The sequence below is a fragment of the Python bivittatus genome, unplaced genomic scaffold (genome assembly GCF_059951505.1).
Source record: "Python bivittatus isolate LINGU-HERP-01145 unplaced genomic scaffold, Pbiv_v1 ctg000700_np1212, whole genome shotgun sequence".
NCBI classification, from domain to species: domain Eukaryota; kingdom Metazoa; phylum Chordata; class Lepidosauria; order Squamata; family Pythonidae; genus Python; species Python bivittatus.
In genome coordinates, this window is record NW_028277098.1 from 21,067,689 (window position 1) to 21,081,232 (window position 13,544).

Genomic DNA, 13,544 nt, shown 5'->3' on the forward strand with positions numbered 1-13,544 from the left:
TAAGGAAACAAAAAACCACTGAACTGTGGAGAAGCAACTTTTAAACACCACAAAAGCCTGGCATGAGTACCTATCATGCACACAAAGTTCTAGCACTTTTACATGGTGAACAGTTCTGCTATTACTTATTTCTATTCTGCAGCCTTGCTTTTTGTAAAAGAAAGTTTACAGAAATATCTTGCTAGTCAATTTTTGTCATGCCACAATACTCTACTAAGTCTCTATCCCTGGCTTTCAACAAGAACCGTCACACTAAATGGCCTCTAAAGAGCTTATTCAGCTAATAAAGCTTCTCTGGGTCAATAGGTGTTTTTACAACTATTCTTAGTTCTTCTGTTAAAATGAAACACTTAAAAATAATATCTTCAAAGTCACAGAAGAGTTAATAAAGACTAGGAAGTTATGGTTTCTCATTTATTAAACTGAAGCCATATATATATAAAGCAATATGTGGTCCCCTTTCAATAGTTTTTAAATTAAACTAGGACTTTTTGGATTCTCTTCTCCCCCTTCCCCTGAGCTTGGTAAACCTTTAAGTTCATTGGAGACAAATCAAAGACTACTTGAGGATGAACATCCCCCAAAAATGTATTGCTCAAAATTACCAATCTTCCTAAGTTGAGATCAAGAATGGAAACAATTTAAGTCTGTATCTGCCACCTGCTTTGATGCCTTTTCTTTATTTTTCCCTTAAAAGCACCTTTTATCAAAAGAAGAGGATCCTAATCTCTGAAAATGGATCTCAACAAAGAGCATCTAATGATTAACATAATTTTTCCTGAAGACTTCAACAGGCACAAAATATTATTGCTTGGGCTCTGGTGAGCAACCAAATTGCCAGTTCTTATAGCTATAGAAAGAGAGAGGCAAAAGAAGGGAGAAAGAAATAGTAGAATCAGTCCCAGGGTCAGGCAAAAGGAACACTGTAATCCAAAAAACCACTTTTTCACAACAACTGCAGTTCAGTGAACAAAATAATTCCTTTCTCTAGTTCTCAAAGAACTGTAGAAAGGGAAAGAATATTTATTTGGTCTGCACCACAGATAAGAGGCAATTTTTCCAAGCTTCAGGATGAAATATGCCCAAGTGTGTGTAGGACCATCATCACTTACACACGGTGGCCACTCTTTCAAACACAGTTAAATTAGAGTCAATATCCTTGCTCTCTGTCAGTTATTTTTTCTCTATACAGAGTTGAGAGGGCAATGGAAGATAGACCAAGGCAGGAGACTGCCATTTGCAATGTTCCAGAATGGTCTTCTCCTGTTCTTGAAGTTCCCACCTACACTCCTTTTCTCTCATCCATTCTTAATGAACCATTTCCTAGACTTCAGCCTCATGTTTGGGTCACCTTGGTGAAACATGGTCACCTGGTGGGTCTTAGAAACTGTGGCTTCTCTGTCATGATGTCTGCCTTATGGAACATCATAATGATGTTAAGGACAACCATGATGATAAGGACAACCCCAAATCTGTTGGCCTTCCAGAAGGCAGTGAAGAGCTGTCTTTTCCCACAGGCCCTGCAACAAGGATGTTAGTGGAGCTCTGGTGTAAGTGTGGGCGACATGTTGGTAAGGAGATTTTAATAGGGGCCCCAACTTGGTTTTTCTTGTAATTGATTTGGATATATTTTTATTTTTGTTCGTCACCCAGAGTTCCAGTGGTTAGAGGTCAGCCATATAGCTTTGCTGAATAAATAAGTCAATGTCAGGCTCACTCCTTGGTGTCATAACAGTCCCTTTCCAATTGGTCCCAATGGGCCTGTTCCTCTTCCTCCTGAGCCTGCTGTTATACAAGCTTGCATCATAGCTTGCGGCAGAATAGCAATAGGTGTGAAGTCCTGTGCTGCAGGACATGATCAAGGAAATAAGAATTGACAATTAAATTCCCTTACTTCAATACGAAACTTTAATGCAAGAAATAGGAGAGAGGTAGAAAGTTGTGGAAACTGTGAGTGGAATCCACAGCCCCTCTTTATTGGTGAATGCATTACAATGGAGTCACTTTGAACATTATGAATCCCTTCTTCCTGGGCTTTTTGCAGCCCAGATTGAGCTGCCGTTTAAGAAACAAGCTACTAACAAACGTCTTTATTATCTTTTGGTTGCTTACATCTAGAACACCGATGGACAAATGCTACTTAGAAGCCTCTGCTTGTGGAAACTAGGGAAGCTAGGATCTCTACTCTCTCTTCAAATACAAACTCCTCCCCCACTGCTCTACCCTTCTCTAACTTCTAGAATGTGCAGATAAAAGAGTTTGCCAGGACTTAATCTTGTATTAGAGAGTCCTGAATTTACTCTCCAGGAGACTGATCCTTCCTCTCACCACTCCAAAGAAGGTAAGAAACAATAAACACCTATTTTATATAGTTCTCCACCAGTGAATATGAGATCTTGGAAACATTACTGAGAGCTAGCATGATTGTATAGATGAATGGATGGAGCTGATGGACCACGGGCCTGTTTTTTCTTGGCTTTCTCATTTTTACTGTTTATGATTTTATTACTGTTGTGAGCTGCTCAGAGTTCTGTTTTACAAGATGGGCAGCCATATAAATCATTTAAATAAATAAATAATCCTATGGCAAGGTACAGAGATAATGTTCTTCTATTTCTGAACAGCGATCAGATCAGAAGCCCAGAGACAGTGCCTCCCTATTATACTAAGACATTTCAGTTTTTAAAGAATAGTTCAGATAATGAAACACTCTAAATATCTGAAGTGTGCTATATAAGGGCTAATTATCATCACTTAAGTTAGGTGTTTTGATGCTTCTTGCCTGATAAAATAAAGGTCTCCCAAGTCTTAATCATTTATTATAGAAAGCAAGCTAAAATGGAGATATTATATCACATAAATAATAAATGTAATATGTTGCCATCACCAACATAAAATAAATATGTCTCTTTTTCCTACCATATTCTGTTTTTAGAGGTAGCAATTACATTATTTTGCATAACAAGGAAAAAGACTCTGTTGTTACAGAGCACAGTATAGCCAATCTAATTTTTCCTTAATATATAGACTATGTTCACATGACAAACCAAACCACAAACCAGTTAATCACATTTTAGCCTAGCATATAGTGCAAACTCAGTTTGTGGGGTCTGTTTATGGTTCTCTGAGTCATACATATCCAGAAATTTATGTTGAATAAATGTGGTTAAATTAACCAGCAGTGCATTTGCTGTATAATCACTGCCAGAAACTACTTAAATTCCCAACTACTGTACCACCTTATTTATCGAGGTTGATGGAATGTATGCTTTATTATTACAGCATGTTCAATATTAAAGGAACTGATGTATGTTTTATATTTTTATATTTCTGAAATCACAGTGCAGCTTTCCTTGTAATTATTTTATCAGCTGTTCCCCTGACAAAGGAACTAACAGCTATAGGAAGGGACTTCCCCCACTACTGTATCTTCAAGTTGAAGAAATCTGCATTTCTTGCTCCTACCTGTCATGCCAGTGCTAACCTGTACAGCTGTCCAAAAAAAAAAAAAAAAAGCTATTCCAGATATCTTAAATTTGCATCTGGTGGCAAATTAACTCAGCGGTTTTTAGACTTCGCCATACTATGAATGAATAAAACAAATCATTTCACTGGGGTAGAATTGGCAAGGAATAAACATACCATTTACTAAAATATAAGTAACTTTCAACATACTTTCTTGACTTACATTTTATTTTATTCTTTAGCTTTTCTCTTAGTGTCCATCAAAAACTTCCATTCTGAAAGGCTATTTATTTAAAATAATGGTGAAAAATACTGAATTTCATTAACCCATATACTTCATAGTCACTCCAAAGACTAACAGAGTACATTCTGCACTAGAAGTCACCAGCACTGCTGTGATTGGTAGATTTTGACAGATGGCTAGATCCACTGGTTTAACCATCTCACAAAACTAGCCTTAAGCTTTGCTCACTGTTTTGCCTGTGCAAATCTGCTGTGGGCTTGCTTAGGCATTATGGGAATAGACTTTGACAGTCTCCTGCTTTTTCTGTGCAAACCCCTTGCCCAAGCAAAGAAGTAGTACTATCAATTCCTAATAGATATCTAGACCAGTGTTTCTCAAAGTGTGGTCTTAGGACCCCTGGGAACCCCTCAAGATCCTCTCATGGGTCTGCAAAATCAAAATTATTTGCCAGCTCATGTTGAAAAGTAATACAATATTAAAATCCCATCAAACAATCACAAGAAGTGGTAGTGGCAGCAAATGTGTCCATTTTAATTTTTAATGTGATAAATATCAAAAAATATAACCCATACAAACAAAAGCTCTTTTGGAGTCCTCCATAATTTTTCAAATTGAAATGGGTCCTGAGAGGAAAAAAAGTTTAAGAAACACTGATCTAGAGGAATGCAGTTAAAAAGAAAAAGAAAATCCTTAACCTAAATTAAGCACTCCAAAAAGCCAAAAATATGTACCTACGGATGGAATATGTATATTTCTATAGTGATTCATTTAGAAATTCACTAGCAGCCTCCTATAAGGTAGTTTAGCTTATGTTTGCACTGGGCGTTTTTGAATGAGCTGGCAAGACTACGCCTAGATCAGTGTTGTCCAAACTTGGCCACTTTAAGATGAGTGGACTTCAACTCCCATGCTGGCTGGGGAATTCTGGGAGTTGAAGTCCACTCATCTTAAAGTGGCCAAGTTTGGACAACACTGGCCTAGATAACAAGTTCACTCCTCTTTGTTCCAGATAGGAAGCTACCTGATTTTAATAAATCCTGGCAGAAGAGTGGTGCCTAAGGAGAGGACTAGCTGTTTTCAATAGAAGAGAATATATGTAGCTCAGGATTGAACTATGGAGTCCTTGGTGTTCTCTGAGCTTGGTTGTTTTCTTGCAGACATTTTGTGACCTGTCTACGTAACATCTTAAGTGCAAAAAGGGAGTGCGGTTTGCTCTCTGTTTATGTACAGTAACTTGCCCTATCTGTGTTGGTGGGGGAGTTGTTTTTTCCTTGGTAGTTCCTAGATTGATACTTGGTAGTTCCTAGATTCCTTGATAGTTCCTAGAACAGCCTAATCTAGAACAGCCTAATCTAGGAACAAACAGTCTGCAAGAAAACAATCATGCTCAGAGAATACCAAGGACTCGATTAGCTGTTTTGACAATCCAGTCTTACAGATAATTACTCAGACATCTTAAACGAAAGAGTTTATTCCAAGGTATAGAGTACAGAATAACTGCTCCTGTCTAGAATTCCATAGACATTCACATATTAATAAATATACATTGTTGCATGACGGCAGTCGCATGTTGCAAACCTGACCTTTTTCGAATGTATTAGGTATAGCATCCTGCTTAATTTGGGAGGGAAGAGACCTGATGTCATCCATTACCCTGCACTGACCTTTTTACCCATTACTGCAGCAAGGATGATGGAAGCTGTAGTTCATCGCACCTGGAGGAATGCAATAACGTTGCTTTATAGCGTGCAGATACAGGATGAACCCTACGTGGAGAAGAAGCTCAAAGGCGATGAAAATACGCATGCACTTGGGCGATCATTTTCACATTTACAATTGCTCTTGTTTTCGCAACCAGGCGAGCGGGGGATCTGTGCACTTACCCAGCCCCAATATGGGAATGTTTAAGCCATTAGAAAGGGGAACCGTGGGCACCCGCAATGCTTTGCCGGACTCCCAGGTGCTCATCCTGATCCGCCTGCACCTCAGCATCAAAGGCACCATCTACCCGCCTCCGTCATCGCCTCCCCAGGCGGAAACTAGCCACCAAAAGCCCACCGAGAGAGCAAAGAGCCAGAGTCTTGCTGTCGTAAAACGTCGCAAGCGACGAGCAGTCTTTTTACGGCAAGCACTGAAAGACCCCGGAAGCGAAGGCGAAAGCATGGAAGGGAAAAGAGGCGAACGCTAGCTGGGAACGCGCTGTAAGCGGGAGGGAAGGGATAGCGCTGCGCGAGACAGGGGTTCCGCGCGGTGTCTCAGCCACTAGGAGGAAGCGTGGGCTTCCGATGCCATGCTAAGCAGGTCCTCATTTGCATACGGCAGAGAGTTGGGTGTTTGGAATTACGCATGAATGAAGAGCAGAGGTTCTGCAAAATTTGATTACTTCTGTACTGGGGGCGGGAGGACCTGCTCCTGTGAATTTATCTTCTAGAGGCCTCGTGGGTCCCGTATCTTTCAGTGAGGAGTCCTGGGTCATTTACACTCAGTGTTTTCCCCCCAACAACCCTGTGAGGTGCATTAGGTAAAGAGAATGAGTGGCCAGTAGATTCATCCAATGAACAACCTTTGTAGCTTTGTGGAATGTACTACCGTAGACGTGAATGGATATTCGAGTTAGAACAAAGTCTCCTGGATTCAATTTTCTTTACTCTTAGAAAAGCATTTTTAGAATTGTATTGTAGTCTTACTTCCTAGAGATGAAGCTTGCTTCCCGGAAGACCCAAGGACTATCAAGCAGTAGTTTTATGTATAATTCCTAAGCGATTTAGCTCCATTGAGAATTTGAATGAATTTGATAGTTGTTTTTCAGTGCATAAGGTTAACCAGATACAAAGCTAAATATGTTCTTTTATTACTAACAATATATATATATATATTCACACCTATTTTTAATGCTTGATTTTAATATATGTTGCTTATTATGCAGTTACAAAGATGATGATTTACTACTGAAATCCACCTTTTTGTACAAATGTTACAGGAGTCCTTTAGTTCTCCAGCCCAGTTCATTGTGCCTTGACTGAATTTCTGCAGCTAGGATCTCTTAGCATGTTAGGTTAAAATATGGAGTATTGTGTGAACCCAGCCAATGGTGAAAGCTTATAGTGTGGGTTGTTGTGCAAACCCAGGCAATTGGATTAATTCACTTAACCAGGAATGAGGATATTGTGCAAATACAGCCCATGCTTAATATGGAGCAGAGGAACTTTATAAAGAAGGATGTCTTGGAAATGGAGTGGACTAGGTCATATGAAGGGTCATCAGGAATGCAGTTATGCTCTAGTGGTTTAATTTTTTTAAAATAAAACAATTCAGGCATGTCTGGAAGACAGAATCTAAAGTTGGGAACTGTAATATTATTCAGCTATAGCATCCCTCACCATTTTTAGGAGTTTATAAATATTGTCTATATGATGAATTGTTGATAAATCAGTTTTTGCTTTGTAACAGTGTATCTTATGGACAGATTTTGCAAGTCAGAACAAAATGATCTGATAAGAGGTTTCAGAATTAGTTGAGAGTTGCAGCTGAGGGACTGCTGAGTGGTTAGACACCTGGGTTTGGAACAAAGACTGTATTCATTTTATATGAAATCCCAAGGGCTTATTGAAAAATGAGTAAACCTAAGAAAAGTGGGTGGTATTAAAATGGAGAATATATAGGACCATAGGTAGGGTATAACACTTTTAATTGGTTAAATAAACACATGTGTAAAATGATATTTTTCCCTTTGGTAGTGGAATAGAAGTAAAGTGAACAGAAGTGAAGTAAAAATATTATCGTACAAGATACTTTATAACTCTTCCAAGGAGCTGTCAACTTTTTTAGTTATTATTTAAATTTGTATATTGCTAATTCTTCCAGACTAATGGCTACTTACAAAAACAATCATATAATAGAATGTTTATGATAAAATTAACCCAATCCCCAAACAACTTAATATAAAATACAGTGTACATAACAAAAATAAATAAATAATAGCAATTACTATTGCACCATAGAAAAAAAATTACCAGTGGCAAATCATTGGAAGAACCTTTTCAGTTTCTCCACATCAGCTTTATACTCATTAATGGCATAAAGTAATCAGCACATTGATTGTGGTTGTGTAGGTATCAGACATGTGAATAGTACTGTGAAATTGTTAATGTTGAACAACATCTCTGTTCCATATTTTGGAATATTGAAATCTCTGTATAACTGTATAATCTCTACATATTATTGTCTTGCATGTATAAATCTATTGGTTTTGCTTTTGTAACTTCAAAGCTGAAAACTAACATATTGTACTGCCAAGATATTCCAAGCACTCTTGCAGCAATTTTTTTCCTCTATGTTTGGACCATAGTAGCTATAGAATTTCTCAAACATATGTTCTATTACCTAACGTTAAGCTCCAATATTGAATTTTTATTGTATTTTTGTCTGTTTCATTGACAGGTGTAAAAATCCATACCAAAGCATTCCTTGGTTGTTGTTTTTAAAAAAATGCTTTACTTGATTGGTCTTGGACTTGGAGATGCCAAAGATATTACAGTAAAAGGGCTGGAAGTAATAAAGCAGTGTAGCAGAGTATATTTGGAAGCCTACACTTCTATGCTCACTGTTGGAAAAGAAGCACTGGTATGTGAATATAGGCAAGGAGAAGTATAAAACAAACAGTATCAGAGCAGCGCAGCAGTTGATCCCTAATCTGCCGTGAAATGTTCTATATAATGTTGCATCTAGTTACTATATCTTGATTTAGCCTACATAAAATTGGGAGTACCTCTGTGGAGGAAAGATAGAATGCAGCTGTAAAAAGTCAATAAAAATAAAAGCTTTATAAATAATTACAGTTTGGCATGGTAATTACATATGCATTTAAATAATTCTGATCCAAAGAACCTGAATGTTTTAGAAGTTTAGCATCAGATTACCATGACCCTTTAATGATGAAACTATAAGTTCTGACTGGTAAGATATACAATTGGCATTGAAGTTGGGTGCCCAGTTTCCAACCCCAAGGTGGGTAACTTGGCTTTGGCTTAATGTGATATGGGTACCAGGCAATGTGATTTGTTAACAATAGTAGATGGCTTAATGCAACAGGCAAACCCACCCTTTTGCAATACACCATCCTTTTAAATAAACCATATGGCCCTCAGCCCCTGCTTGTAGCACCCAAAGCCCCCCTCAATTGTGCTACTACAGTTGGTCAGTAAGTCACTAAATTCTGGCTGTGTGATTTCTTGTTGAATTAAAATAGCATGCCTTATGTTTTTTCCAAGTCTTCAAGTGGACTTAGTGCCCCTTAAACCACAAAAGTAATTTAAAAATTAAACATGCTGCCCCCTAGCCCAGAAAGACATGAAAAAGTCAGGCCCACTTGCTGTCCTCCGTGGTTGAGAATAGTATTAAAAAATGTGTGTCTATCCTCCATGTCCATCCACCCAAAGATTGCCTGCTTTGATACTTAGGAGAGTTGCATGAGTGACCTTAAGCATCCACTCTACCTCATCCTGACCTGCTTTACAGGATTGCTATGTGGTTATCACAGTGCCAAATCCTCTTGCATGTCACCTTACTTTCCTTTAGAACATATAAGATACAGATATAACATTATTTCTTTTTCTAGGAAGAGTTCTATGGTAAAGAGCTGATCCTTGCTGACAGAGAAATTGTAGAGCAAGATGCTGATACTATCCTGAAAGATGCACATAAAACTGATGTGGCTTTTCTTGTAGTTGGCGATCCTTTTGGGTAAGAAGAGAAACCTCTGAAAAGAATCCTACTGTTGATGGTCTTAAATCTCAATCTCTGGTTTGATTATACTGAAAAAAGTAACTTCTAATCTATAATATGTTTGCTTCAGAATCTCTTCCTTCAAGTTCCTGTCTGACTTTCATAACTTCCCTGAATAACACCATAATTGTACATCAGTGGAGGCTAATGTCAGAATTTAAAACTAGGGTCTAAAATGGATTTGGAGGCCCACCTTATTTATTTACAGTTATTTTATTTATTTACCATAATGTGTACACTGCCTGATCGTAATGACTTATGTGAGAGTCTTGTTCTTAGTAATCGTAGTTAATGCCAGATCCTGGAAAGGAAGGGAATTCGTGAAGAGAAATTGCAGGAAAAGCATGCTCCCAATTTCTTAGCTCTGATGGGATCAGACCTGCCAGGATGGCCACCTGTGTTGCATCTTTAAATAAGAATACAGACTTGTTTGCATGATATACCACCTTGCTCATCAGTAATGAAGCAATGGCCTGAAAATTGATTATCAATGTCCTAGCTACCTCTTAGAAAGCAGTATTTTTTGTACAGGCTGTTATTTATTGGTTTCTCAAGAGATTCAATTAGGCTTGTTCAGACTATTTTGTTTATTTTCATGTTGTATCTGCAACCCATGTGGTGGTTTTTGAAACTTAATGCTGCAGTAGAAGTTGTGCAATTTATGCATACTGTAGACATCTGGGTCATTACAGATCTCTCATGAGTTTGGCTTATTAAGTGCCCTTGCTCCATTTCCTCGCTGTACTCCTTCTTTTCTCCAGAACACGCCCTTTTGCCCTAGCAAGTCGAGCATCATCAATCTACAGTGTAAAAAAGAAAGAAGCTTTCATTTCCAGCTGGGGATTTAAAATTAATATTGTCTTTTTGATGAGAGTGTTGGGAAAATGTAATCACCATGGACATCATCTGAGGGGTTCCTGCTGGGAAATAAATGTATGCATATACATAAACAGAGAGAGATTAATGCACATTCACATCCTTAGCAACATGAGAAGGCTATTTTCTTGCTTTCTTCTTGCCTTTTTAAACAAATGGCACTTAACTACAGATGATGCCAACCATGGAGAATTAATATAATTACCCCACTCAAGAAAGCAGTTACATTATTAAAGGTGTCTTATTTGAATCTTTGTGCCAAAACACTGTTTCCATATAAATCATGCAAACACAAACTTCATGCCAAAATTATTTCCAAACTTTGCTGTGGGTGAATCTCAGAATTTTAAATGTTTATAAGCTTTGGTGGTCTGGCAATCTGATAATTAAAGATTAATCCAGATGAATAAAAACAGAATTAATCCTTATAGGGCTTGAAGATTCAGATATCTTTCTGTCTGTACGCAAATGTTAATTTAGTCTTGAAAGAATCTGCTCTGCTGCAAAATACTCAGATATTCTTGGACTTATAGGCCAATGAAGCAGGTAGTGGCAATAGCCAAGGAATGCATTCTGCCAGTCTAGGCTAATTTTATCAGTGATGGGTTATCTGGCTTCTGTTAATCATATGCCAGTTATCTCCATATTAGAGTACTGCAGTTACCTTTACTCGGTACTGCCTCTGAATATTGTATTAAAAAACAAACAAGCACAATGTCTGAATTCTAATGGAGATCCAAAAGTCTGAAAAATGCAACTGCCAGTTTTGTTACAGTTGCATTGGCTATCAGTTGTATTTGCAAGCCTGGGCCAGGTGCTGATATTAAAATATTTTAATCATTTTAAAACATAATCAATTTGGAATGAAGTTGAGTAGGGTAGGGCATGAAAGCTTAGCCCTTCCTAATTGTGATGGTTATGGGCCATAGTTCCCAGTCAATTGTTTGTCTACTTAACTTGGTTTTCCTATCTGTGAAAAGTGTGGCCTTTTTGATTCTTTACAGTGAGTTCTAAGAGTAAAATTTCATTTCTGTTAGCTGCCTAGAGTCCGCCTGGTTCCAGGTGGTTAGTTAGGTTTTATAAATAAATAAAACTATCCTTTGCTGTTTTCTAACTATTGCAGTTGCCATTATTACTCCCATCAGTCCCTAAAATCTCCTAGTTACAAAAAAATGATTAATCTTTACTTACAGTTAAAGACCAGAATTGTACACCAACCCAAAATCTAAACAACTGGGTACACATATAGTATTCTGAGCAACAAAAGTTGTTATATTATACAACGTATGGCCAGAGCAGTTACAGAACCTCAAAAAAGTGATAGAAGAAGGTTTAGTCTGAACAAGCCTTGGATGCACCTCAATGGGAATTAAGCACCAGTGCCAGAAAATGGACTGCTTAATCACTCTTTTCAGCCAGATGCTCTTTCTTGTCCCTCTTTCTCTTCCCTCAAATAAGCAGCATTAAACCAAGATACCTTGGGGAAATGGGAGCAGCTGAAGCCATTGTTTAAGTTTGGCGTTCTTATTAAATTAATTTCTACATTTGGCTGGATAATGCAATAAATGTGGTTGATGCATGTTTGATTAGGGGTTTTTGCAGAGTCGAAGCTCTGAGCAGTCAGTAGCTGCGGGAACGTCTTCTGTTTGGCAGTGTCTGGCTTTGCATTCAAATGCCTTAATGATTCTTGTTGACCATGTACTTCTGGCCTACTCATCTTAGTATCTGAATAGTAGGCCATATTAATTCCAATAAATATCTTTTTTTTAGCCATACATTAATCAGTGATCAGTGTCTATAGGGGGCTGCTGCTCTTTTAACTAAAGCTCCACAGCCTTAATTTGCATGTTTTCTGTACGCCCTACTGCACTTCTCTTGATTTCTTGTAATCTTTTGTTTTCTAAATCCCTCAGAAGAGATTTTTTTTAAGCTAGATGTTTGCCTGGCACATGCAGTGGAAATCTAGCACTTGTAAGGGGCTACCATTCACTTTCCCTGAATTCCTCTTGAATAGCAAATGTGAATGTATCAGAAAACAAGCGTTTTGCATACTGGTGCAAGTACAAAGCATGCATACCAAGTTTCTCATCTGCAATTACATGAAGCTCCGTTTGCACAGTAATTAAAGGGAGCATTGGAGTTATGCCAGAGTTACTCTTTGTGCAGAGCAGAGTTGCTGTTTGCCAGTCAACAGATGTCTTGCAGTTCTCTGAAAGACACAAAGAAGTGGAACACCTAGTTTTCAGATGCAATTATTTATTAAAATTAAAATGCAAACAACTGTAATTTTTAGCTTTAAGGTGTTTCACCTAGCTTTGGTGAATTTTTTGAATTTTTTTCAGATTTAGATGGTTGAGTTCAGTTTGGATTTTCATCCCTCTTGCTGCACTGAGGGCCATCTGAATGCTCATATTTTTCAAGTGTACATGTGTGAACTTCAAACTTACGATATAGTTTTGCAACTTTCGCGGCCAGAGTTGTACTTAGCCTTTGACTGGCATGCCAGAAACTACATTAACCTGGGGGAAGGTGAAAACAGGGCAGGAAAAAAACACATTTTGATTTGATTTGATTTTGTTTCTATTTCAACTGCATTGCATTATATAAATAGATTCATTATGTTTAATTAATACAATTGCTCTTGTTACATATTTAGTCTTTTTTTCTTTTCAATCGCATTAAGAATTACAGTTTAATAACAACTTTAGAAGTTCTCTGGGACTGTACCCAAGACTTTTGGGGTCACATACAATCCTGGGGTAGTGAACTTCTCCTTTCGAACCGTGTAAGATAATTGAGAGGACTAAATGGCAAAGCTATCACAAGAATAAACTATTTAATGTAAAAGGTATGTGGCCTTACATAAGGAATCTACTCCTTGCCCAGAAAACTAACAAGTTAGGAAGAAGATTCAACTTAATCTTCTCCCTGCTCACCAAGGAAAGCATCTAATCTGCAGTGTGACTCACCTACACTATAACTTGGAATGATACAGTTCAGGGAAACAATTATTACTTGAACTTATTGATTGTATACATTCACCTTCAATTTGGGATAACTATCATCCCATCTCCATATTGTACAAGATGCCATGAGATCTGTAGGTCTGTAGATTTGCAGCAGGCCATGAGTTGTAATCAGGCACACAGTGGTGCTTGAGGAGCAGGAACAGAAC

General features: G+C 37.9%; 2 protein-coding genes across 6 annotated transcripts in view; one reads left to right on the top strand and one right to left on the bottom strand.

Moving 5' to 3' along the window:
* LOC103049047 (putative oxidoreductase ZK1290.5) overlaps positions 1-5,823 on the bottom strand; it is a 91,798-nt gene extending 85,975 nt beyond the window's left edge. For 2 of the 3 annotated variants that reach the window (XM_015887425.3, XM_007420244.4), the window contains exon 1: positions 5,593-5,822. In XM_015887425.3, coding sequence (XP_015742911.1) covers positions 5,593-5,713 — 121 coding nt within the window. In that variant the 5' untranslated portion in view covers positions 5,714-5,822. Of the gene's footprint in view, positions 1-5,592 lie in introns of all 3 variants that reach the window. The other variant, XR_015798449.1, reaches the window with a different exon arrangement.
* The window catches only part of DPH5 (diphthamide biosynthesis 5), a 35,501-nt gene continuing 27,767 nt past the window's right edge, over positions 5,811-13,544 (top strand). Inside the window, exons 1-3 of one of the 3 annotated variants that reach the window (XM_007420245.4) lie at positions 5,811-5,910; positions 8,150-8,332; positions 9,327-9,451. In XM_007420245.4, the coding sequence (XP_007420307.1) occupies positions 8,198-8,332; positions 9,327-9,451 (260 nt within the window). In that variant the 5' untranslated portion in view covers positions 5,811-5,910; positions 8,150-8,197. The other 2 variants (XM_007420247.4, XM_007420246.4) reach the window with 2 other exon arrangements.